Below are 27,084 nucleotides of genomic sequence, written 5' to 3'. Positions count from 1 at the left end.
GAGCAAGGAAAGTCATGTTACAATGGAGACAACGTAAGCAATAGTAGGCACACAAAACAACGTACTTTATTCATGAGAGAGCCTGAATATATAGGCAAGAGATTTTTACATCTGACATCATTGATGATCCATGAGATGGAATCCAGATCCTTTAATCTCTCCCCTGATTACTCCACGATTCTCTCCACACCACACTTGTACTCTCCTAGATTCTAGCCTACACACACATGGGCATACTGCCTTACATCATAGATTAGATCACTCACACTAGCACACCTCTATTCCTATGTTCACCATGTGAACTGATGCTATCACCCCTATACATTTTAGTCCTCTTGAGTTTGATTTACCAACACCCCCTCTCAAACTCAGAATGTACAATAGTTTAGGCATGACATGACTTGGTCATCCATGACCAACGCAGGGACGTGGTTTTTCAGAGGTGTGGAAGGTGTAGGAGACTTGGGTCAGAGGTTTAGCCATGACATACAAAGAGGTTACCTTTGGGATTGGTATACAATATCAAGATGAGGTTAATGTGTAGGGGTTACATCTTCATTCAAAATAGACGGTCATCAAAAGAAGTTGAAGGAGTGTTGGAGGCCCCCTTCTTCTTCACTTCCATGCTGAGATGTACTTCCTCTTGATGCTCTTGTTCTTCTTCAGCATGTTCTTCATTGTCGGTGATGCACATGAGATAGGCCCTTTGAGCTTTCTTCCTTGAGAAACAGTCCTTCTCTTTGTGGCCTGGCTTGTGGCAGAAGTCACAAATGATAGTGTCATTATATTTGTATTTCCCTTTGCCAGAGAATCCCTTGTTGTGGTACAGTACATCTTCTCTTACAGATGATCTTGGAGATTCTTGCTTGAACTTATTCTTTTTCTCCTCCTCAAGCAAAGAAGCTTCAATTTCTTCTAGTTTCGGATCCGGCATATTGGTGAGGGTTGTTACAACATTGTCATATTCAGGACTAGGAAGAGATTTGAGCAATACACCAATGGAGACATCCTCATCAATGCGTAAATCAATACCCGCAAGTTGAGTCAGGAGACTTTTCATGTAATTTAAGTGAGAAGCAAGTGAGTTTTGAGGCTTCATTTCAAGACGGAAAAATTCAACCAGAAGTCCAAACTTAGAACTCTTTGACTTGGATCCAAAGAGTGTATTCAGAACATCCCAGGTGTCCTTGGCATTATTGCATTCATCCACATGATGGATGTAAGTGTCATCCAATCCTAGCTTGATTATGGCTTGTGCTTTATCATCGCAAACTTCCCATGCATTGGCTTGAGCAGGATCCCGAGGTTTCTTCTCCTTTCCATTTGCAATATTCCATAAACTTTTCTTCATGAGGACCAACTTGATCCTAGTTTGCCATGTATGAAATGAAGTTCCAGAGAACTTGAAGCTTAAATCATTATCCTTTGAAGGCATCTTGACCAGAAAAAAAACAAGAAAATAATGTCTAAAGCTCCTAACAAACACCCAAGAATTAACGGAAAGAACTAGTCTTCTTTGGGGCAGAAGAAATCACAATCCATACAAATGCATGTTCATAGCAAGGAACTCTGAGAAACCAAGACTTTTGGCATAGTGATATCCGAATGGTTTTTTTTCCTTTGTCTGATACTCCCAGAGTCTTTTGGCTGGTGTCTTCTTGACTTGATACTTGGCTCGCCTTTTTGACTTGGTCTTCTTTACATACGCCTCATTAGATGAACAGCAGGAGCTTGTCATTTGAAAATAACTTGATACAGCAGTAATTAAATATTTTCCAAATGCAATGACATACCCAAGAACAGCATTACGACTGGTTTTTCTCCATTTGCAGGCTGAATGCTCAGCTTCTTCTGAAGTTCATACTTGCTGAATGCCTTCATTTTGAAGTCGCCCAACTACTCCTAGACGTCGCCCAGCTGTTTTGAAGTCGCCCAGCTGCTCCTAGAAGTCGCCAAGCTGTTTTGAAGTCGCCCAGTTGCTCCTAGAAGCTCATGTCGACCTCTTCCTCCTGTGTCGAGTATTTGCAGGTTGTAGACTGAAATGGGGCAGCTAGAATGCAGGCAGCAGTAGTAGAATCAGCAGGCTTTGCTTTCATCATTGAAATCGCCCTGATGAAGGCTCTCTCTGGCTGAAAGGGTTTGGGTTTAGGGAGGCCATTGTGGCTCTGATACCATGTTACAATGGGGACAACGTAAGCAATAGTAGGCACACAAAACAATGTACTTTATTCATGAGAGAGCCTGAATATATAGGCAAGAGATTTTTACAACTGACATCATTGATGATCCATGAGATGGAATCCAGATCCTATAATCTCTCCCCTGATTACTCCACGATTCTCTCCACACCACACTTATACTCTCCTAGATTCTAGCCTACACACACATGGGCATACTGCCTTACATCATAGATTAGATCACTCACACTAGCACACTCTTTAGCACACCTCTATTCCTATGTTCACCATGTGAACTGATGCTATCACCCCTATACATTTTAGTCCTCTTGAGTCAACAAGTCATGTATTGGCTTTCTACTAGATTACACGACACTATGATTGGGCATATACAGGATGCTAAGTCACCTAAGGAGGCATGGAACACCTTGGCGAAGCTGTATATGAAACTAACACCAAGGCATGAAAGATTCAGTTGAAGAATGAGCTTCATACTATGGAGAAGAAAAACATGTTTGTGAATGATTATGCCTTGAAGATCAAGGGCATTGTGGAATCCCTTGTATCTATTGGCGTTTTCGTTGATGAGATGATGTGATAAGGTGGAAGCATGTCTACATGGTCTCGGGCCACAATACAAGGTATTCAAGACGTCTATTCAAACTTTGAAAAACATTCCCAACTTTATAGATTCGGTGTTAAAATGATAATCAGTGAAGAGAAGAATTTGGGTGAAGATCAAAAGTCTTCACAAAACAAAAACAGTTCAAAGCAAGTTTTCTACACAAATTCAGGTGGAGGACGAGGTAGAGGTCGTGGACGTGGCCAAGGTGGTGGCCGAATAGATAATCAGAATTATGGTCGCAGTAGTAGCAACAGTCCCATGAATCACAACAACACACAGGTGGAAGAGGCCAATTTAGAGGCATGGGAAGTCAAAGAGGTCACGGTAATTGGCAAAGGCAACATAATAATGCATGAGGCTGTTTTTACTATGGGGTAAGCCTAGACATGTGCAGGAAGATTGCTATAAGAAGCAAAATGACATGCAAAATGAAAAAGTGTAGCAAAATAACTATGCATCCTCTAGAAGAAGTAATGAGGATAATGAAAGGTTATTTGTTATGCAACATGTAGTTAATGCTATGTTTGGAATGTGGAATAAGTAATGTGGACTGAGGAAGGATAATGTGGAAAGACGAGAGTTCGATATAGAAACTGTATTTTGTGACTGTTTGTAAATGACTATTTTATGTCAAGAATGTTGGGGAAGCATTTTGACCGTCTTGTGGATTAAAGTCATGGAGACCTAACTGATAAAGTTGCAACTGCTGACGGAGAGTCAATGGAGGACGTCTCGCGTAGCAAGGTCGGCCGAGGTCTTGACCAGCCTCGGTTCGATTTAAATGGTGAGCTTCCGGTACGGTAGATAAGGGACCAAGGAAGCGGCCTATGAGTGAAGCACTAGGTCACCTGCGAACGATCCTAGAGGGTGCTGACCATACGGTGCTCGGGCTCTGGGTCGCCGAAGATACCCACACGTGCGTCGTGGAAGATATTAGAACAAGGATTAAGAGTTGTTTTCTGAAATCGGACATGGATCTGGTTGATTGACCTTGCTGTCCTCAACGGATGAGTCCATGGCTCTTTTATATGGATCTGTGGGTTGATCTTGCTGATCTTCCACGGAGATTCCATTCTATTATATGAATATATTGCCGGTTACTATGAGCTAGGAACTATGGAAAAGGCCCCTGAGTGAACAGGTGGTGAGCGTTCTGGTTGCCGATAATGCCATAAGTACACCGCTAAATGAATGACAAGATATAAGGATTCAACCAGAGACTTTGAGGATTGTCATCAGTGACATAATGGTTTTATTAAAGGATTGTTTTAAAGCTAGTTGATGCTGAGAAAAAGGCAATTTCATATTGGGTGTGTAAGTGGTGTGACTAGTTTTATGTTTGCATGAACTTCCGGCTAGGGGGCCTTGGAACTCTTTTCCTTGGTACCCGAGACAAAATCTAACCAAATTTCAAATTGGATCGCATCACTACAGTGGTTGGGCAGTTGGCTAACCCATGGGATCGGATGGGGTTAGGCTGGACTGATGGATCCATAAATCGAAACTTAATTTCTATTATTACGATAGATAAAGTAAATCTCGGATAGTAATTGTTCTATGGATAGGAATCAACGGCTGTGCCTCTTGATGGGGAAAAGAGCGTTGATCCAAATGATCCAAGTGCAAGTTTCTTCCTTGATCCGACCGAGTATCCTTATAGGTGCAGTTGGATCAGCGTGATCAGTAATGATCTTGACTACGTTAGAGTAAAAAGTTATCCTAGTGGAATCGATCGTGCTTTCCGGGTAAGGGAAGTTTTTCCGGGTTCGGTTTTGGAAAAACCGACGGATTAGTCTCTTGTCCGAATATCCGTGGACGAGGCCCCGAGTGTGGGACCCTGCCTCGCGCAAGAAGTGCTACTTTCGCTGCTTACATCCGAATCCGTTGCGCGGTGGGGGACAGGGATCTCACAGTTGGTATCAGAGCAAATTGGCTAATAAAGATCAACTGAGAAGCCAAATATGTCAAAAATTTATCAAGAAGCACAAAAAGGTTGTAATTGTGTGAGATAATTCATACAATTTGATTTTCAAACTGAAAATTCGTAAATTAGTAATTGGGTCTTCAGATGGAAGTATCGCAATTCTATGGAACCCTAACTTGCTTGAGGCCTAGACATGATGGTATTTACCTTATAGTTCCGAGTATCATGACTACCCGTATATACCGAGGGTATAACTGCAGCTCTTTACCGACAGTATATACGGGTAAATCTAAGACTTGAAATTATAAGCATTAATGCTATCCAGATGATGATTTCGAATGTGGTTGATATGATTTTTAATTCTGTTTGAGAACTGATGAGTTGATTTGGATTCTGATTGAAAAATGATGATCCCTGAAATTTGGTTGAAATGTAATAAGCTGAACGAATCCTCAATGAGGATGAATGGGACGAGTCCCTGTGATGATATTAATAACTGGAATGATGATAATGATTTCAGCAAATCACTATGAGATTAGTGGATTGTGCTGTCAAATTACTAAAGTTAACAATTGACATGGTAGATCAAGTTAAGGGATGACAATTTGAGAAATTGCTTAACTTAAAATTCCGTGGAGGAATGTTCAGAAAGAAATTTTTCGGTTTAATGGACCATTATCGTGTTAATGATATGAATGATATGATCTGAATGAATTGTTATTTAATGATGAGTTCTATATAAGGGATATTTTATCCCAGTATTCTGTTGGGTTGACCAGAATATAAGGAACCTCAAAATAAATTGGATCTTAAGAAAGAGTTGTCCTCTACCTTGAGAGATGAGGACATCTCGCACTTTTTTAAGTGGGGTAGAATGTAAGATTCTCCCCCAACCTTCGAGGTATACAGGAGTAAAAACCTCCCTTTCTGATCTTATAATTATTCCCTCTCTAAAATAAAAGAAAGATTTTGTTTAAAAAGGAAGACCCTTTCCCCAGAATATTTCTCAGGAGCCCCACCTGTTTTAAGGATTTAGAACGATGAGTTCAGAAGTGAGAACCGGTGTTTCGGATACCAAGGTTTTGCTCTTCATTCGAGTACGGCCCAAAAGAAGTTCTTTATCTCTTGGGAAGTGTAAGAAGTTATCCCCCAGATATTGTGGACCATATCGGAATTCAATGAAAGTAGGTGACTTAGCCTACGAGCTTGTTTCTACCTCATCATCTCAAAGTTCATATTGTATCTCATCTAAACCTTCTATGGAAATGTGCCAAACCCAAATCATGAAAAGACGGTAAAACTTCAATGGCAAGACACCCCGTTGGCTTCTAGGTTACGCTAGTTCTTTCTTTTATATAAGTCGTAACTCCTACTTGTCGCTCGCAGTAATCTTACTTCCATCGATCTCCTTCTTCTTAATCTCTCTTATGGCTTGGCAGTAAGACTTAGTTTTATCCATGATGATTTCTCACCTTCAAGACGCAAGCGAGTCTGTGAAGAAGGATTTCATAGAACTGTATGAGCGCTCACTTTTCCCTCACTTGGGAACTTCTGTAGCTCCGACCAAATGGCGGACTCGTCGAGACATAACTAGGGTAACACCGTGGGGTCGGCAGCACTTTCGTAACAATGTCTGCTTGGCCATGGTTATTGAAGCTTTGGGTTTGGGTCCCCGATACTACTGCGTGATGAGATCAAGGCATGGTGTATTTTCTGAGCGGGTCTTCTTACTAGCGTGCTTTCTTCCTCACCAGAAGATATGCCTTTATCCCGTTTTCGGCTTGCCTCTTAGAGGCCCTTTTGTTAGATCACGTCATACCACTGAGGTAGGTGCTGTAGTATCCAGCCGAATTATTCCCATAGATGAGTTACCTTATACGTGTCCAGCTTGTGAGTGCTGCTTTTGTGACCATATGATGGACGGGCTTATGGAATTGTAAAAAGTTCTTCTATCTTGCTGTATATGTTCCAAGAGTGAATAAAGTTGAAATCTTTGTTCTTGTCTAGAGTCTTGCTCTCTTTGAGACTTTTCTTGGTGGTTAATCTTAATTAAATTTTCTCTCAGTCTCATATTCGTGCATCTTGTGAAATTACCCTCAGTTTGCGAGATGAGGACATCTCGCGTTTTTCAAGTGGGAGAAAATGTAAGATTCCTCCCCAGCCTCTCAAGATATCCAGCATCTTTCCCTGTAATCAATTCCCTCTTCAGAATTATAAGAGATCTCGTCTCTGCCTGTTTTGACATAGAGAGAAAAAATATTCTAGAGAGAGAGAATATTCAGATTTTGAATATTTTTTGGATAGAAAAATATCTCATCTTATTAAAATAAGTTCCCCTGAAACAGAAATTCAAAAAGAACTTTCCAATGTGCAATTGGAATTAATTGGAAATGGGTATAAAGGACCTTAGCCTAAGGGTCTAGATTTTCAGAAATTTTTGGATTATGGTCCAATTAAGGTTCCTATGGGCCAATAAGATCAATCCATGTGTGGGGAGGAGATAAATCCAATTTTGTAAAAGATGATACCCAAAAATGAGTAAATGCTCACATAAGATGAAGAGTTGACTATGTACAAGGTTTATTAATAAGAAACTATGAGTAATATCAAAAATATGAGATATTTTGGGTATCCAAAAATGAGTAAATGCTCACATAAGATGAAGAGTTGAAAATGTACAAGGTTTATTAGTAAAAAACTATGAGTAATATCAAAAATATGAGATATTTTAGGTATCCAAAAATGAGTAAATGCTCACATAAGATGAAGAGTTGAAAATGCACAAGGTTTATTAGTAAAAAAACTATGACTGATATTAAAAATATGAGATATTGTGGGTATAATGATTCCATTTTGACACATATGTAAGGAAGGGGAGTCCATTAAAGGAGGTGCATATTTCCATGCTTGAATGAGTTTTAAACTCATAAATAATGTGATATTTTATCTCTCCTCTCTCCTAATTCAAGTCTAGTTGCAAAAAGTTAGCTCAACTGACCTAAAGATGGTCAAAAATTGACCAAACTGATTTGGAAAATTCTAGAATCAGTTTGTTTGGTTAGGAGCTCAATTTTTCCTATAAAAAGAAGCCTCCCCTTTGTTGAAAAACAATAATGTTTAATGTATTATTACTCTACTCCACCCAAGCCAAGAACTATGAATTTAATTAATAATTCATTAGTTCTTGACATTTCTCTCTTCCAAAGATTGGTGGCCACTCTTGTTCAAACAAGAGTTGAACCCTCAAACCATCAAGCCAAAGGAAAGCTATCAAGGTCTTTAGTAAGTTGGTGATTCTCTTTTTATGATTTAAATGGTTTTTATGCTTTATGTCTTCTCTAAGAATGTTATGCCTCATTACAAAAAGGCATTCCCCTCTCTTCTCTAACAAAACCAACCATTCTCTATCCTAGGTGAATGGTTAATTCATTAATGTCAAGTTTTTTTAATAATGATTATTTTATTATAAAAGTGTTATTTTTAGCATAATTGAATGACATGCATAACGGTATGCATAAAAGATGATTGTTTTATTATAAAAGTGTTATTTTTAGCATAATTGAATTTCATGCATAGAGGTATGCATAAAAGATGATTATTTTATTATAAAAGTGTTATTTTTAGCATAATTGAATGACATGCATATAGGTATGCATAAAAGATGATTATTTTATTATAGAAGTGTTATTTTTAGCATAATTGAAATTCATGCATAGAGGTATGCATAAAAGATGATTATTTTATTATAAAAGTGTTATTTTTAGCATAATTGAATGACATGCATAGAGGTATGCATAAAAGATGATTATTTTATTATAAAAGTGTTATTTTTAGCATAATTGAAATTCATGGATAGAGGTATGCATAAAAGATGATTATTTTATTATAAAAGTGTTACTTTTAGCATAATTGAATTTCATGCATAGAGGTATGCATAAAAGATGATTATTTTATTATAAAAGTGTAATTCCTACTAAATTGAATTTATGCATAGGAAGATGCATAAAAGATTGATTTTTAATTCAAAAGTATCTTTCTCATCTAAATTGAATTTATGTATAGGAAGATGCATAAAAGATTGAACTTTAATTCAAAGTGTCATTCTCATTTAAAATAAATTTATGCATAGGAAGATGCATAAAAGATTGATTTTATTCGAAAATGTTAGTCATCCTTAAACAGAATTTATGCATAAATAGATGCGTAAAGAAATCTTATATCAAATATAAGAATTCTCTTGTATTCTATAAATAGATATGGGAAATGATAAGATGTGATAAGATGCATATGAGATGAGTTAGGATGTGATAAGATGAGTTAAGATGTGATAAGATGTGTATGGGATGAGGTAAGAAGTGTATGTGATGGGATAAGATGTATATGGGTTGTGATAGGGCGAGGATGGAAGTAATGTAAAAGAATAGATGTGAAGGCATATGTGGATGCATGGATGTGAATGTGGATGTGAATGTATGGATGTATGCATATAGATGTGGATGTATGAATGTAGATATAGATGTATGGATGTGAATGAGAATGTAGATGTGGATGTATACATGGAGATGTGGATGTATACATGGAGATGTGGATGTATGCATGTAGATGTAGATGTATGGATGTGAATGAGAAGGTGGATGTGGATGTATGCATGAAAATGTATGGATGTGAATGTGGATGTGTATGTATGGATGTATGCATATAGATGTGGATGTATGAATGTAGATGTAGATGTATGGATGTGAACGAGAATGTAGATGTGGATGTATACATGGAGATGTGGATGTATGCATGTAGATGTAGAAGTATGGATGTGAATGAGAAGGTGGATGTGGATGTATGCATGGAAATGTATGGATGTGAATGTGGATGTGTATGTATGGATGTAGATGTGGATGTGGATGTATAGATGTGAATGTGGATGTGTATGTAATGGATGTATGCATGTAGATGTGAATGTGGATGTGGATGAGTATGTATGGATGTATACATGTAGATATGGATGTATGCATGTAGATGTGAATGTGGATGTGGATGAGTATGTATGGATGTATGCATGGAGATGTGGATGTATGCATGTAGATGTAGATGTATGGATGTGAATGAGAAAGTAGATATGGATGTATACATGGAGATGTGGATGTATACATGGAGATGTGGATGTATGCATGTAAATGTAGATGTATGGATGTGAATGTGAATGTGGATGTGGATGTATACATGGAAATGTGGATGTATGCATGTAGATGTAGATGTATGGATCTGAATGAGAATGTGGATGTGGATGTATACATGGAAATGTGGATGTATGCATGTAGATGTAGATGTATGGATGTGAATGAGAAAGTAGATATGGATGTATACATGGAGATGTGGATGTATGCATGTAAATGTAGATGTATGGATGTGAATGTGAATGTGGATGTGGATGTATACACGGAGATGTGGATGTATGCATGTAAATGTAGATGTATGGATGTGAATGAGAATGTAGATGTGGATGTATACATGGAGATGTGGATGTATGCATGTAGATGTAGATGTATGGATGTGAATGAGAATGTAGATGTGGATGTATACATGGAAATGTGGATGTATGCATGTAGATATAGATGTATGGATGTGAATGAGAATGTAGATGTGGATGTATACATGGAGATGTAGATGCATGCATGTAGATGTAGATATATGGATGTGAATGAGAATGTGGATGTGGATGTATACATGGAGATGTGGATGTATGCATGTAGATGTAGATGTATGGATGTGAATGAGAATGTGTGTGGATGTATACATGGAGATGTGGATGTATGCATGTAGATGTAGATGTATGGATGTGAATGAGAATGTGGATGTGGATGTATACATGCGGATATGGGATTGGATGTATGATGTGGATGTACAAACAGGGATGTGTATGTAGAATAATGAATGTGAATGTGTGTGTGAATTAATGTGTCGTCGATATGAGGGAATGGATGAGAATGAGTACACATTGAATGGAATGTGGAATAAGTAATGTGGACTGAGGAAGGATAATGTGGAAAGACGAGAGCTTGATATAGAAACTGTATTTTGTGACTGTTTGTAAATGACTGTTTTATGTCAAGAATGCTGGGGAAGCATTTTGACCGTCTTGTGGATTAAAGTCATGGAGACCTAACTGATAAAGTTGCAACTGCTGACGGAGAGTCAATGGAGGACGTCTCGCGTAGCAAGGTCGGCTGAGGTCTTGACCAGCCTCGGTTTGATTTAAATGGTGAGCTTCCGGTACGGTGGATGAGGGACCAAGGAAGCGGCCTATGAGTGAAGCGCTAGGTCACCTGCGAAGGATCCTAGAGGGTACTGATCATACGGTGCTCGGGCTCTGGGTCGCCGAAGATACCCACACGTGCGTCGTGGAAGATATTGGAACAAGGATTAAGAGTTGTTTTCTGAAACCGGGCATGGATCTGGTTGATTGACCTTGCTGGTCCTCAATGGATGAGTCCATGGCTCTTTTATATGGATCTATGGGTTGATCTTGCTGATCTTCCATGGAGATTCCATTCTATTATATGAATATATTGCTGGTTACTATGAGCTAGGAACTATGGAAAAGGCCCCTGAGTGAATAGGTGGTGAGCGTTCTGGTTGCCAATAATGCCATAAGTACACCGATGAATGAATGACTGGAAATAAGGATTCAACCAGAGACTTTGAGGATTGTCATCAGTGACATAATGGTTTTATTAAAGGATTGTTTTAAAGCTAGTTGATGCTGAGAAAAAGGCAATTTCATATTGGGTGTGTAAGTGGTGTGACTAGTTTTATGTTTGCATGAACTTCCGGCTAGGGGGCCTTGGAACTCTTTTCCTTGGTACCCGGGACAAAACCTAACCAAATTTCAAATTGGATCGCATCACTACAGTGGTTGGGCAGTTGGCTCTAACCCATGGGATCGGACGGGGTTAGGCTGGACTGATGGATCCGTAAATCGAAACTTAATTTCTGTTATTACGATAGATAAAGTAAATCCCGGATAGTAATTGTTCTATGGATAGGAATCAACGGCTGTGCCTCTTGATGGGGAAAAAAGCGTTGATCCCAATGATCCAAGTGCAAGTTTCTTTCTTGATCCGACCGAGTATCTTTATAGGTGCAGTCGGATCAGCGTGATCAATAATGATCTTGACTACGTTAGAGTAAAAAGTTATCCTGGTGGAATCGCCCGTGCTTTCCGGGTAAGGGAAGTTTTTCCGGGTTCGATTTTGGAAAAACTGACGGATTAGTCTCTTGTCCGAATATCCGTGGACGAGGCCCCGAGTGTGGGACCCTGCCTCGCGCAAGAAGTACTACTTTCGCTGCTTGCATCCGAATCCGTGGTGGGGGACAGGGATCTCACATTGGATATATTGCATATGTGCATATTCTAGATGAGTTGCGTAATAAGCTGGATCCAAAGGTAGAAAAATGTGTATTCATTGGGTATTCTCTGAGCAAAATCGATATAGATGTTATAATCTTGCTACACATGAATGGTAAGCAGGGATGTATTTGATGAGATGAGTAGTTAGTATGCTATTGAAAAAGATGTTGTAAGGGCTGATGTAAGTGGAAATGTGGTTGCACAAAATGAAAGTCAGCAATAACAATCATTGAGTGGACCACGAGAGTCCTCATGGAGTGAATTTGTTGATAGACCATGGAGTGGCAGGCTGTGTCATAATACCAGTCCTCGAAATGTAGCTGGTACATCATATAAAGGTAAAGAGAAAGTGGTTGAGCCCCTTGGTATGCCTGATATTACTGCAAGGCATTCTCTTGTTGATGGAGTGTCTAGTGGCTCGGAGATGAGTCTTGATGAGGAGCTTGGGATTCTAGCAATGAGGACACCTAGTATAAAGAAAGCTTTGGAAGCCATGAATGCAAAGTTACAAAGATTTGGAAGAGTTTAAAACCCTATGCAGAGGTTGACTTACGATGGTTATGTGGCACATCACTATGCTTACATGGCAAAAGTTGTGCAGGTTGTAGGCCCACATGTTTTGATGAGTCTATTGGAAATGTGTATTGGTGGGAGAAAGCTATGGATGAGGAGATGGATGCATTGTATCGAAATGAGACTTGGGATTTGGTGCCATTGCTTGAAGGCAAGAAAACTTTTGGATGTAAGTGGGTGTATAAGGTGAAACATAACAATGATGGTAGCATAAGCAGGTACAAGGCTAGATTGGTTGCACAGACACATGGGATTGATTATGAGGAGACGTTTTCCTCGGTTGCAAAGATGGCAACTGTGAGAGCTGTGATTGCGGTGGCTGCATCAGATAAGGACTGGTTTTTGCATCAAATGGATGTAAAAAATGCATTCTTGCATGGTGACTTGCAAAGAAGTGTATATGGATTAGCCATTTGGTTTTGAGAATACAGGTCACCCAGAGTATGTATGTAAGCTTCATAAGGCCTTGTATGGGCTGAAGCAAGCTTCATGCACGTGGCATGAAAAGATTGCTGAGTATCTTGTCACTATTGGTTTTCATATGGCAGGTGTAGGTCACTCTTTGTATGTGCACAAGAGTGATAAGGGTATTGTGATAATCACTATCTATGTAGATTAACTTATTGTTGGAGATGACAACTTGGAAGAGATTGAGCATGTGAAAAGTCTTCTCAAAAGGAAGTTTAACATGAAGGATTTGGGAGATCTGCACTATTTTTTGGGCATTGAGGTAATTTGCACACCTGATGGTATTTGGCTGTCATAGAGATAGTATGTATTAGACATGTTGTCCAAGTATGGGATGGCTGGTTGTAAGCCAATCTCGGTGCCATTAGATCAAAATGGCAAGCTCAGTGAGGATGCAGATTATGTGTTGGAGGACCCCACTATGTACAGGAAGATTGTGGGGAGTTTGATCTATGTCACGATCAGTAGGCCAGATTTGAGTTACACTATTGGCTTAGAGAGCCAGTTTATGCAGGTTTTGCGTAAACTACATCTTGCCAGTGTGCGACACACACACTTTGGTATTTGAGGGCCACTGTTGATTATGCATTGTTTTATGCAGCAAGTGTACCATTGGAATTATATGGGTACATAGATGCAGATTGGGCTGGTAGTATTGCATATAGGAGATCTACCAGTGGGTTTATGTTTTCATTTGGGAGTGCTAGTGTGACATGGAGGAGTAAGAAGCAGCCCATAGTTGCCTTGTCGAGTATAAAGGTAGAGTACAAAGGAGCTGCAGTGGCAGTATGTGAGGTAGCTTGGTTACGCAAGCTACTTGCTAATTTGGGTTTGCATGTGGAGAGAAAGATTGTCATATATTGTGACAATCTTAGCAGTATATAGTTGGCTAGGAACCCAGTTTTCCATGCGCGGATGACATTCATTGAGGTACACTACCACTTCATGGGGAGAGAGTCTTGGCAGCAGAGCAGGTGACATCGACTTGGCCTACATCAATACACAAGATCATGTTGCTGACATCTTCACAAAGGCCTTGGGAGCTGAGAAGCTCCGCAGATTTTGAGATATGCTTGGAGTTCACGAGCTGGAGTTGAGCCTGAGGGGGAGTGTTGAGATGTCGAGCTCAACATAAGCTGACACTCACGAGGTGCCTACATGACCGTTCGACATTTACACCACTAGCGGGTTTGGTAGCTGGCACCGACATATCTTTGCTTGAGATTCTACAGTTGGACTACACTGACTAGTCCACACCTACCCACTCCACTTTAGCGTGTTCACATTATGAACTACATTGACTAGTCCACACCTACCCACTCCAGTTGGACTACACTGACTAGTCCACACCTACCCACTCCACTTTAGCGTGTTCACATTATGGACCGCTTGTATATACTCTAGTATATATGTTAGTCATTTTATCTTTTTTTTTAAAAGACCTCTTTTGTTGAAAAAAAAGAAGAAAGATTTTTAGCCTCTTATCTTATGTGTTCTCTTCTAGGGTTTGTGTGAGTGTGTGTGCTTGCAAGAGCCTCTCATCTTGTGTGTTCTCTTCTAGGGTTTGTGTGTGTGTGCTTGGAAGAGCTCAAGCTCCCTTCTCCCTGCATCTTTTCAATCACCCCACAAGAAATCCTCCCGCTACTATCCCCAAGCCAATGGCCAAGCCAAAAGCACAAATAAAGTCCTTTGTGCCATTCTGACCAAAACAATTGAGGCTAGCTAAAATGATTGGGAACAAAAGTTGCCAGCTGCACTTTGGTCATATCGCATAGCATACAAGACAACCACAAAGGCAACACCCTTCAGTTTAATCTATGGTACTGAAGCGGTCATGCCTATGGAGTTCTTAGTACCTAGCTTAAGAGTTGTGGTATAGGAGAAACTCATGGGCAATCTCCTGAGCTCCCGCCTTTTTGAACTTGAAAGGCTGGATGAAACATGCCTCCTAGTTGTGTACACTATGATTGTGGAAAAGCTAAGGCATAAATAGTGGTTTGATGACCAAATTAAAGACAAGGAAATGAGTGAGGGTGATATGGTCCTCCTCTACAGCATGAAGAACCACAAAAAGAAACTTAAATTCAGCGGCTTGGGACCTTTCTCCTGGTCATTGAAATAACCCCACAACGCGTAGTGTGCATAGAAACACTCAACGGGCATCGAGATGGTAGAATATTTCAATGGTAGCAAACTTAAATGCTACTATGGCCCACTCACTGAAACCACATTAAGGGACATTCATGCCAAAAAATAGTAAAAGAAACATCACATCACAAGGAAATGAAAGAAACGGCACAATGCAAAGTGTAAGATCCCTGTCCCCACCGCACAACAAATTGAGGGGTGCTAGCAGCAGAAGTAGCACTTCTTGTGCGGGGCAGGGTCCCACACTCGAGGCCTTGCCCACCATGGATATCCGGACAAGAGACTAATCCATCGGTTCTTCCAACTCGGAAAAACTTCCCTTGCCCGAAAAGCACGGGCGATTCCTCCAGGATAACTTTTCTCTAACGTAGTCAAAAGTCTTATCTAACATAACTGATTTGACCAAACTCGTAAGCCCCATAGTCAAATCAGGGAAAAGATTACACTTGGATCATAGAGACCAACGCTTTTTTCCTCATTGAGAGGCACAGCCGTTGATTCTTTTCCATAGAACAAATTTTGTTTGGGATTTACTTCATCTACCGTACCATAACAGAATTGAGTCTCAATTTAGGGATCCATCAGTCTAACCCCATCCAGTCCCATGGGCTAGCCAACCACTGTAATGATGGGATCCAATTAGGAATTTGGTTAGGATTTGTCCTGGGTACCAGGGAAAAGAGTTCCCAGGCCCCCTAGCCGGATATTCATGCAAAATTAAACTAGTCACACCACTTACACACCCACCCAGTATGAAATTGCCTTTTTCACAAAATCAGCTATCTTTAAAAACAATCATTTAATGAAACCATGGTGTCACTGATCATAATCCTCAAAATCTCTGGTTAAATCCTTATTTCCAATCATTCCTTCATCGGTGTACCTATGGCATCATTGGCAACCAAAACGCTCATCACTTGTCCACTCGGGGTCTTTTCGATAGTTCCTAGCTCATAGTAACCGACAATATATTCACATATCAAAATGGAATCTCCGTTGAAGATCAACAAGATCAACCAACGGATCCATATAAAAGAGCCATGGACTCACCGTTGAGGACCAGCAAGGTCAATCAACCTGATTCATGCCCGAATTCAGAAAACAACTCTTACTCCTTATTCAATATCTTCCCCGACGTACTTGTGGGTATCTTTGGCGAACCCAGAGCCCGAGCACCATATGGTCAGCACCCTCTAGGATCCTTTGGTCACCTAGCACTTCACTCATAGGCCGCTTCCTTGGTCCCTCATCCATCGTACCGGAAGCTCACCATTTGAATCAAACCGAGGCTGGCGAACCGAGGCTGGTCAAGACCTCGGCCGACCTTGCTACGCGAGACGTCCTCCGTTGACTCCCCGTCAGCCGTTGTAACTTTATCAGCTAGGTCTCCACGACCTCATTCACAAGACGGTCAAAATGCTTCCCCAGCATTCTTGACATAAAACAGTCATTTAAAAACAGGTCATAAATACAATTTCTATAACGAACTCTCGTCTTTCCACATTAATCATTACTTAATCCACATTCATTTCATATAAATTCCCATTCTCATCCAATCACATCATTTTTCATCTTATCACTTCTTTCCTCAAATATCCTCATCAGATCTCATCCACTCGCATCTACCCATATCCACATCTTATCACATCAGAACTCATCCACTCGCATTTACCCATATCCACATCTTATCACATCATATCTCACCCACTCGCATTTACCCATATCCACATCTTATCACATCACATTCATTCACATCTCATCCATTCAGACTACATCACATTCACTCACATCACATCTCATTCAGACCACATTACATTCACTCATATCACATCTTATTCAGACCACATCACATTCACTCACATCACATCTCATTCAGACCACATCACATTCATTCACAACACATCTCATTCAGACCACATCACATTCATTCACATCTATCCCGATTCACATCCCATTACATCCATTCACATCCCATATCATTCATTCACATCCTGATTCACATGACATCACATCCATTCACATCCCATACCATTCATTCACATCCCCATTCACATGCTATCACATTCATTCACATCCCTTATCATTCATTCACATCTTGACTCACATGCCATCACATTCATTCACATCCCTTATCATTCATTCACATCCCAATTCACATGCCATCACATTCATTCACATCTCTTATCATTCATTCACGTCCCAATTCACAGGCTATCACATTCATTCACATCCCTTATCATTCATTCACATCCGGACTCACATGCCATCACATTCATTCACATCCCATATCATTCATTCACATCCCGATTCACACGCTATCACATTCATTCACAACCCTTATCATTCATTCACATCTTGATTCACATGCCATCACATTCATTCACATCCCAATTCACAGGCTATCACATTCATTCACATCCCTTATAATTCATTCGCATCCTGACTCACATGCCATCACATTCATTCACATCCCTTATCATTCATTCACATCCGAATTCACAGGCCATCACATTCATTCACATCCCTTATTATTCATTCACATCCTGACTCACATACCATCACATTCATTCACATCCTGACTCACATACCATCACATTCATTCACATCCCTTATCATTCATATCTATCCAATTTACATCACATCTCATCGCCTCTATTCTCGTTCATATTCATCACATTCACATCCACATCTATCCTTTCACCTACATCTACATCCATCCTTTCACATACATACACATCCATTCTTTCACATACATCCACATCCATCCTTTCACATACATACATCCACATCCATTCTTTCACATACATCCACATCCATCCTTTCACATACATACATTCACATCCATTCTTTCACATACATCCACATCCATCCCATATCATTCATTTACATCCTGATTCACATGACATCTCATCACTTCTATTCACATCACATCTATCCATCCATTCATTCACATCTATCTGATTCACATCACATCTATCCATCCATTCCTTCTTTTATAAAAATCAACTTCAGTGGGAATAACACTTTTATAAAAATCCTTTTATACATCTATTTATGCATAAATTCAATTTTAAGGAAAATAACACTTTCGAAATGAAAATAAATCCTTTATGTATCTTTCTATGCATAAAATAAAATTTAATGAGAATAACTCTTTTGAAATCAAAATAAATTCCTTTATGCATCTTTCTATGCATAAAATCAAAATTAATGAGAATAAATCTTTTGAAATAAAAATAAATTCCTTTATGCATCCTTCTTTGCATAAAATCAAAATCAATGAGAATAACTCTTTTTGAAATAAAAATAAATTCCTTTATGCATCATGCATACAATCAAAATTAATGAGAATAACTCTTTTGAAATAAAAATAAATTTCTTTATGCATCTTTCTATGCATAAAATCAAAATCAATGAGAATATCTCTTTTTGAAATAAAAATAAAATCCTTTATACATCTTTCTATGCATAAAATCAAAATCAATGAGAATAACTCTTTTGAAATAAAAATAAATTCCTTTATGCATATTTCTATGCATAAAATTAAAATTAATGAGAATAAATCTTTTAAAATAAAAATAAATTCCTTTATGTATCTTTCTATGCATAAAATCAAAATTAAATGAAAACAACACTTTTATAATAAAAAGAATTTCCAATATGCATCTTTCTATTCATAGAAATTAATTCTAATGAAAATAATGCTTTTACAATAAAAATATTTCCAATATGCATCTTTCTATGCATAGAAATTAATTCTAATGAAAATAACGCTTTTACAATAAAAATATTTTCAATATGCATCTTTCTATGCATAGAAAGTAATTCTAATGAAAATAACGCTTTTATAATAAAAATATTTCCAATATGTATCTTTCTATGCATAGAAATTAATTCTAATGAAAATAACGCTTTTACAATAAAAATATTTCCAATATGCATCTTTCTATGCATAGAATGAAAATAACACTTTTAGAATACACAAACGGAGGGAATTACTCTTTTACAGTAAAAATATTTCCAATATGCATCTTTCTATGCATAGAATGAAAATAACACTTTTAGAATACACCAACGGAGGGGATTACTCTTTTTAAATAACATAAAGATAAAAACTTATTTCCACAAAATTTAAAAAAAGTTTGCCATAACCTCCTTTGTATGGCTAACCATTTTTCAATTTTTACACTCTAAATCTACTTAGAATTTACCCCAAGATGAATTTAGCATTCTAATTTAATCAATTCTCATTTTTTAAAAGAGAAAACAATACGAAAAGTTTAACTCTATTTATTTGATTACACATCTTGGATAAAGAAGGGCTGAATTAAATGAAGAGAAGGGGGAGGCCTTTCCATCAAGGAATAACATCCAATTTCAATTTAAAAGAAGCAAGAAATCATAAAACCATAGAATAGAATTAGAAAAAAGTAGAATTTCTAACTTACATGGGGTTTTGTGAGTTATCCTTTGGCTTGAGGGATTGAGGGTTCTACTCTTGCTTGGATCAAGAGTGGCCACCAATTCTTTGTAGAGGAAATAGTCAAAAACAAGTGAATTATCAATGAATTCAATGTTTTTGGCTCTAGGGAGCAGTAGAGTAACAGTGCATAAAACACTATTAACCTTTACAAAGGGGGAGGCTTCTATTTATAGGAAAAAGTGAGCCTCTAACCAAGCAAACTGATTCTAGAATTTTCCAGATCAGTTTGGTCACTTTTTGACCATTTTTAGGTCAGTTTAGCTTACTTTTTGGATCTAGTTGAAATAGGAGAGATGAAAATATCTCATTATTTGTGAGTTTAAAACTCATCCACACATGTGAAATAGGAGCCTCCTTCATTAGGTCAGTTTAGCTTACTTTTTGGATCTAGTTGAAATAGGAGAGATGAAAATATCTCATTATTTGTGAGTTTAAAACTCATCCACACATGTGAAATAGGAGCCTCCTTCATGAGGGGAATTCCCCACACTGAGGTGTCAAAAATGCATCATTTTCTCTAAATATCTCTTCTTTTTTAACTAATAACCTTGTCCTTAGTCAACTCTTCATCTTATGTGAGTATTTACTCATTTTTCAGAGATTTTTCTTTATTCTTAAATTTATCTCCTCCCTACATTTGGATGAATCTTATTGGTCCATATAGGAACCTTAATCCAAAATTTTCAGAAAATCTGGACCCTCAAGCTAAGGTCCTTTTTACCTATTTCAATTTATTCCAATTGCACACTGGAAAGTTCTTTTTGAATTTCTGTTTCAGGGAAAATCATTTTAATAAGAAGGGATATTTTTCCATCCAAAGATATCTAGAAATTGAATTATCTCTCTCTAGAATATTTTCTCTCTCTAGGCTAAAACAGATAGAAACAAGATCTGTTATTATTCTGAAAAGGGGATTGATTACAGGGAGAGAAACTGGACATCTTGAGGAACTGGGGGAGGAATCTTACATCCTACCCCAGTGAAAAAATGCGAGATGTCCTCATCTCGTAGGTGGAGTATGATCTCTCATCATCATCTTCTTCTTCTTCAATCACTTCTAGCGTTACTGCCTTGGAAGTGGACGGTCGATTTGTGAACAACTCACTTTGACTTCCCCTATTCTGAGGCAGAGGTCTTGCATTACTTTGGTTTGAAACTGCGGGTTGGTTAGAGGGTCTACCTCTGGGATTTCCCTAATTTTGGAGGATAGAAACCTGATTACTCTAGAAGGAAGGAGCTAGAGTTTAGAATCTTGATCCCTGATTTCCCTGCCGTGAAAACCTTGATCCAAAAGGAGTTGGAAAATCCATACTGCGATGTCCAAATCCTTGACAGCTATAGCATTTCACTCCCTTGATCAAGGGTGGAACTTCTGTAGTTGAATTCCAGGGGATTGAGTTTCGAGCAAAGGACATTCGTTCCATTCTGGAACTTTTCATATCTTGGGCTTGACCCTGATATCTCTTAGGCGGTGGAAGGTTGGAATCACCTTTTGGAACTAAAAACCTTTTGAAAGGTGAAGGTGCTGGCTTTGGTGGGACCTTGACATTAAAGGCCTTGGAGAAATCCTTCGCCATCCGCAGTGCTTCGGCCATGGAAACTAGATTGGCATTCTTCACCAAAATATTCAAAGGTTCGTTCAGTCCCCAAATGAACCTGGCCATCAGCTGTTCTTCATTCAGGCAGTGGGTGGTGAGTATTTGAGGAGGAGAGCGAACGCTTGGTGATTTACTTCAATAGTTTTGCTCCCCTGGGTTAACTTTAAGAATTCGTTCATCTTTGTTTCCAAAAAGCCGGGAGGACAGAACCTCGTCCTTAGGTAAATTTTGAGATCATTACATGTCTGGGTATTCCGATCCAGACGGTTTGTCTCGCAGTGGTTTCTCCATGCCACTCTGGCTATTTCTACTATCTTTAGTGTTGCAAGAGCCATTTTGCTCTTCTCATTGTACCCGGTGACATCAAAGTACTCTTCCATTGCTTCGATCCACTTCTCCACAGCCTTGCCCAAGTTTTCTCCTTCACCCTTGAAAGGCCCAGGCTGCGAGCTATGAAGAGTTTTACGAACATCCAAGTCGAACTCTTCCTCATCGAGTTGGGGGTTATCATTTCTACCACGACGACCTCGATCCATGTTCCTATCAATACGAAACATCTTGTTAAGTCCCTTTATTAATCTGATTTTTGATTCATCTGATTCTGGGGTTCTTTAGATAGGTCGGCTCCCCACAGAATCGTGGGATAAAGATACTCACATTATCAGATAACAATTCATTCAGAACATATCATTCATATCTTTAACACAATAATGGTCTATTAGACCAAAATTTCCATCTGAACAGTACTCCACGGGGGATTTCAATTTTATAGATTTTTAATTTGCCATCCCTTAACTTAATCCACTGGGTCGAGAGTTAACAGTAGCAATCTGTCAGCACAATCCATTAATCTCATAGTGATTTGCTGAAGTCATTCCAATTACGAACATCAACACAGGGACTCGTCCCATTCATCCTCATTGTGGTTTTTGCTCAGTTTATCGCTTTTCAACCAAAAATTGAGGAATCATCATTTTTCAATCAGAATCCAATTCAACTCATCAGTTCTCAATCAGAATTTTAAAATTATATCAACCACATTCGAATTCATCATCTGGATAGCATTTTAGCTTATAATTTCAAGATCTTAGATTTACTCGTATATACTACCAGTAAAGAGCTGCACACGCCCTGACTCACATGCCATCACATTCATTCATATCCCTTATCATTCATTCACATCCCAATTCATAAGCTATCACATTCATTCACATCCCTTATCATTCATTCACATCCTGACTCACATGCCATCATATTCATTCACATCCCTTATCATTCATTCACATCCCAATTCACAGGCTATCACATTCATTCACATCCCTTATCATTCATTCACATCCCAATTCACAGGCTATCACATTCATTCACATCCCTTATCATTCATTCACATCCTGACTTACATGCCATCACATTCATTCACATCCCTTATCATTCATTCACATCCTGACTTACATGCCATCACATTCATTCACATCCCTTATCATTCACATCCTGACTTACATGCCATCACATTCATTCAAATCCCTTATCATTCATTCACAGGCTATCACATTCATTCACATCCCTTATCATTCATTCACATCCTGACTTACATGCCATCACATTCATTCACATCCCTTATCATTCATTCACATCCCAATTCACAGGCTATCATATTCATTCACATCATGACTCACATGCCATCACATTCATTCACATCCCTTATCATTCACTCACATCCCAATTCACAGGCTATCACATTCATTCACATCCCTTATCATTTTTCATCACATTCACATCCACATCTATCCTTTCACCTACATCTACATCCATCCTTTCACATACATACATCCACATCCATTCTTTCACATACATCCACATCCATCCCATATCATTCATTTATATCCTGATTCACATGACATGCCATCACTTCTATTCATATCTATCCATCTATTTACATGACATGCCATCACTTCTATTCACATCACATCTATCCATCCATTCATTCACATTTATTCGATTCACATCACATCTATCCATCCATTCATTCTTTTATAAAAATCAACTTCAGTGGTGGGAATAACACTTTTATAAAAATCCTTTTATATATCTATTTATGCATAAATTCAATTTTAAAGAAAATAACACTTTCGAAATAAAAATAAATCCTTTATGCATCTTTCTATGCATAAAATAAAATTTAATGAGAATAACTCTTTTGAAATAAAAATAAATTCCTTTATGCATCTTTCTATGCATAAAATCAAAATTAATGAGAATTACTCTTTTTGAAATGAAAATAAATTCCTTTATGCATCTTTCTATGCATAAAATAAAAATTAATGAGAATAACTCTTTTTGACATAAAAATAAATTTCTTTATGCATCTTTCTATGCATAAAATCAAAATTAATGAGAATAACTCTTTTTGAAATAAAAATAAATTCCTTTATGCATCTTTCTATGCATAAAATCGAAATTAATGAGAATAACTCTTTTTAAATAAAATAACTTCCTTTATGCATCTTTCTATGCACAAAATCAAAATTAAATGAAAACAACACTTTTAAAATAAAAAGAATTTCCAATGTGCATCTTTCTATGCATAGAAATTAATTCTAAAGAAAATAACGCTTTTACAATAAAGATATTTCCAATATGCATCTTTCTATGCATAGAAATTAATTCTAATGAAAATAACGCTTTTATAATAAAAGTATTTCCAATATGCATCTTTTTATATGCATAGAAATTAATTCTAATGAAAATAACATTTTTACAATAAAAATATTTCCAATATGCATCTTTCTATGCATAAAAATTAATTCTAATGAAAATAACGCTTTTACAATAAAAATATTTCCAATATGCATCTTTCTATGCATAGAATGAAAATAACACTTTTAGAATACACAAACGGAGGAGATTACTCTTTTTGAATAACATAACGATAAAAACTTATTTCCACAAAATTTAAGAAAATTTTGCCATAACCTCCTTTGTATGGCTGACCATTTTTTAATTTTTACACTCTAAATCTACTTAGAATTTGCCCCAAGATGAATTTAGCATTCTAATTTAATCAATTCTCATTTTTTTAAAGAGAAAACAATAGGAAAAGTTTAACTCTATTTATTTGATTACACATCTTGGATAAAGAAGGGCTGAATTCAATGAAGAGAAGGGGGAAGCCTTTTCATCAAGGCATAACATCCAATTTCAATTTAAAAGAAGCAAGAAATTATAAAACCATAGAATAGAATTAGAAAAAAGTAGAATTTCTAACTTACATGGGGTTTTGTGAGTTATCCTTTGGCTTGAGGGATTGAGGGTTCTACTCTTTCTTGGATCAAGAGTGGCCACCAATTCTTTGTAGAGGAAATAGTCAAAAACAAGTGAATTATCAATGAATTCAATGTTTTTGGTTCTGGGGAGGAGTAGAGTAACAGTGCATAAAACACTATTAACCTTTACAAAGGGAGAGGCTTCTATTTATAGGAAAAAGTGAGCCTCTAACCAAGTAAACTGATTCTAGAATTTTCCAGATCAGTTTGGTCACTTTTTGACCATTTTTAGGTCAATTTAGCTTACTTTTTGGATCTAGTTGAAACATGAGAGAGGAGAGATGAAAATATCTCATTATTTGTGAGTTTAAAACTCATCCACACATGTGAAATAGGTGCCTCCTTCATGAGGAGAAATTCCCACACTGAGGTGTCAAAAATGCATCATTTCCTCTAAATATCTCTTCTTTTTTAACTAATAACCTTGTCCTTAGTCAACTCTTCATCTTATGTGAGTATTTACTCATTTTTGGGAGATTTTTCTTTTATTCTTCGATTTATCTCCTCCCTACATTTGGATTAATCTTATTGGTCCATAGGAACCTTAATCCAAAATTTTCAGAAAATCTGGACCCTCAGGCTAAGGTCCTTTTTACCTATTTCAATTTATTCCAATTGCACACTGGAAAGTTCTTTTTGAATTTCTATTTCAGGGGATATCATTTTAATAAGAAGGGATATTTTTCCATCCAAAGATATCTAGAAACTGAATCACCTCTCTCTAGAACATTTTCTCTCTCTAGGCCAAAACAGATAGAAACAAGATCTGTTATTATTCTAAAAAAGGGATTGATTACAGGGAGAGAAACTAGACATCTTGAGGGGCTGGGGGGGAGGAATCTTACACAAAGCAAAAGAGCAGCTTAGGGGCAAAAAAATCGTGGTAAACATGGCCCAAGTAGTGGACCTCAAAGAAGAGGATTGGGAAGTGAAATCCGTGCGGTTATGGTTAGGAATGACCACCCCAACGAGTTTCACACAAAAATTGGCTCTTGTTGATATAGGAGCTAATCAGAATCTAGTGTCCTATGACACATGGCACCCCCTTAGGAGGCCACCATTAGTGAACACCCTGGCCATGGTCACTATTGTTATTCCGCAAAATCGATCCAATGTTTATGCCCAATTACAACTCTATTTCACATTGGCAATAACCCCTTGAAAGGGAAGTTTGTGATGCCTACAAGAACAATGAGCGAAGAGATCCTTCTAGGGAATGGATGGATAGGGGGGACACAATCGGTGTCAAATTGATTGGGATGCAAGGACAGCAATCGTGCAACAACTGACCTCATGCCAAGTTATAGTCTTGATGTGACAGATGAAGAACCCTTGTCACCTAATCACCCACCCCAAGTCGACCACTCCCTTAATGACCATCACTCTGCTTTCCGACCAACATAAAACTATGCCACCCAAAAATAGGCCTCCCCCCATAGTGAATACTCAATTGCCTCACCAAACCTCATCTACAACAAGCTCTGCCTCAAGCCCACATCAAAGAAGCCACTACCACTACTAACCCCACTAACAAGACTAACTAACCCTAGGTACAACTTTGGCCCCAATACACAAAAGCTAGGAATTCTCGCACCTGGGGTGCCCGAGAAACTCCTTACAGCCTAAGGATATTATGCGGGTGCTACAACTCTGTGGATTCCCATGAAGATCCACTTTTCCAACTCACGCCCTGACAAGGGCAACTCCTCGTACCTCTTTGGTGACATCCAATTCAACAACCACAAGCCCACAAGATACAGGAGAACCTTAGGCACAGACCTTCAACGAGGCCCAACCATCATCACCACCAACCTCGCCCTCACACCCTCGCCCTCACACCATGGCCACCTACAAGTGAATCCCTAAACCTCTCCTACAAGCTCTATAGGCAATCAAAAAAATTGGGTGCCGCAAAACAACCAAAGTGTACTATTCTTACTCTCATGATTTTGAAACCGCACAAATTCCAATGGTAGCCCAAGATAGCCTCCATTGCCACACCACCACTACTACCGCACGGGACAAAGGGAAAGCAAAAATTCAAGAGGACACCATGCCCAAGATAGCCTCCATTGCCACGCCACCACTACTACCGCACGGGACAAAGGGAAAGCAAAAATTCAAGAGGACACCATGCCCATACAGCCCCCGTCCACTATCCCCGACAATGATGTACGTTCAACTTTGGCTACTCTACCACCCCTTATCATCTGACTCCCTTGGTGCACCCCTCTCAATCCCTTGCTTCTCCCACACCCTTTACCCAGTTGGCCCTCCAATGGAGCCCCCAAGATCTCAAGGAGCTACCACCCTCACCAAAACCTAATTGGAGCCACCTTCTCATTCTTGTAAACTGGGCA

The 27,084-nt window shown here is 38.4% G+C and overlaps 1 protein-coding gene across 1 annotated transcript in view; it reads right to left on the bottom strand.

Moving 5' to 3' along the window:
* Positions 1-1,902: 1,902 nt before the first annotated feature.
* LOC147627681 (uncharacterized) overlaps positions 1,903-27,084 on the bottom strand; it is a 41,292-nt gene continuing 16,110 nt past the window's right edge. Inside the window, exon 2 of the mRNA XM_086814259.1 lies at positions 1,903-2,050. Coding sequence (XP_086670385.1) covers positions 1,903-2,050 — 148 coding nt within the window. The remainder of the gene's footprint in view (positions 2,051-27,084) is intronic.

The sequence above is a fragment of the Cibotium barometz genome, chromosome 20 (genome assembly GCF_041138505.1).
Source record: "Cibotium barometz isolate CiBa-2024 chromosome 20, ASM4113850v1, whole genome shotgun sequence".
Lineage (NCBI taxonomy): Eukaryota > Viridiplantae > Streptophyta > Polypodiopsida > Cyatheales > Cibotiaceae > Cibotium > Cibotium barometz.
The sequence above is the reverse complement of the archived record's forward strand: the minus strand, read 5'-3'. Positions and strand labels throughout refer to the sequence as shown.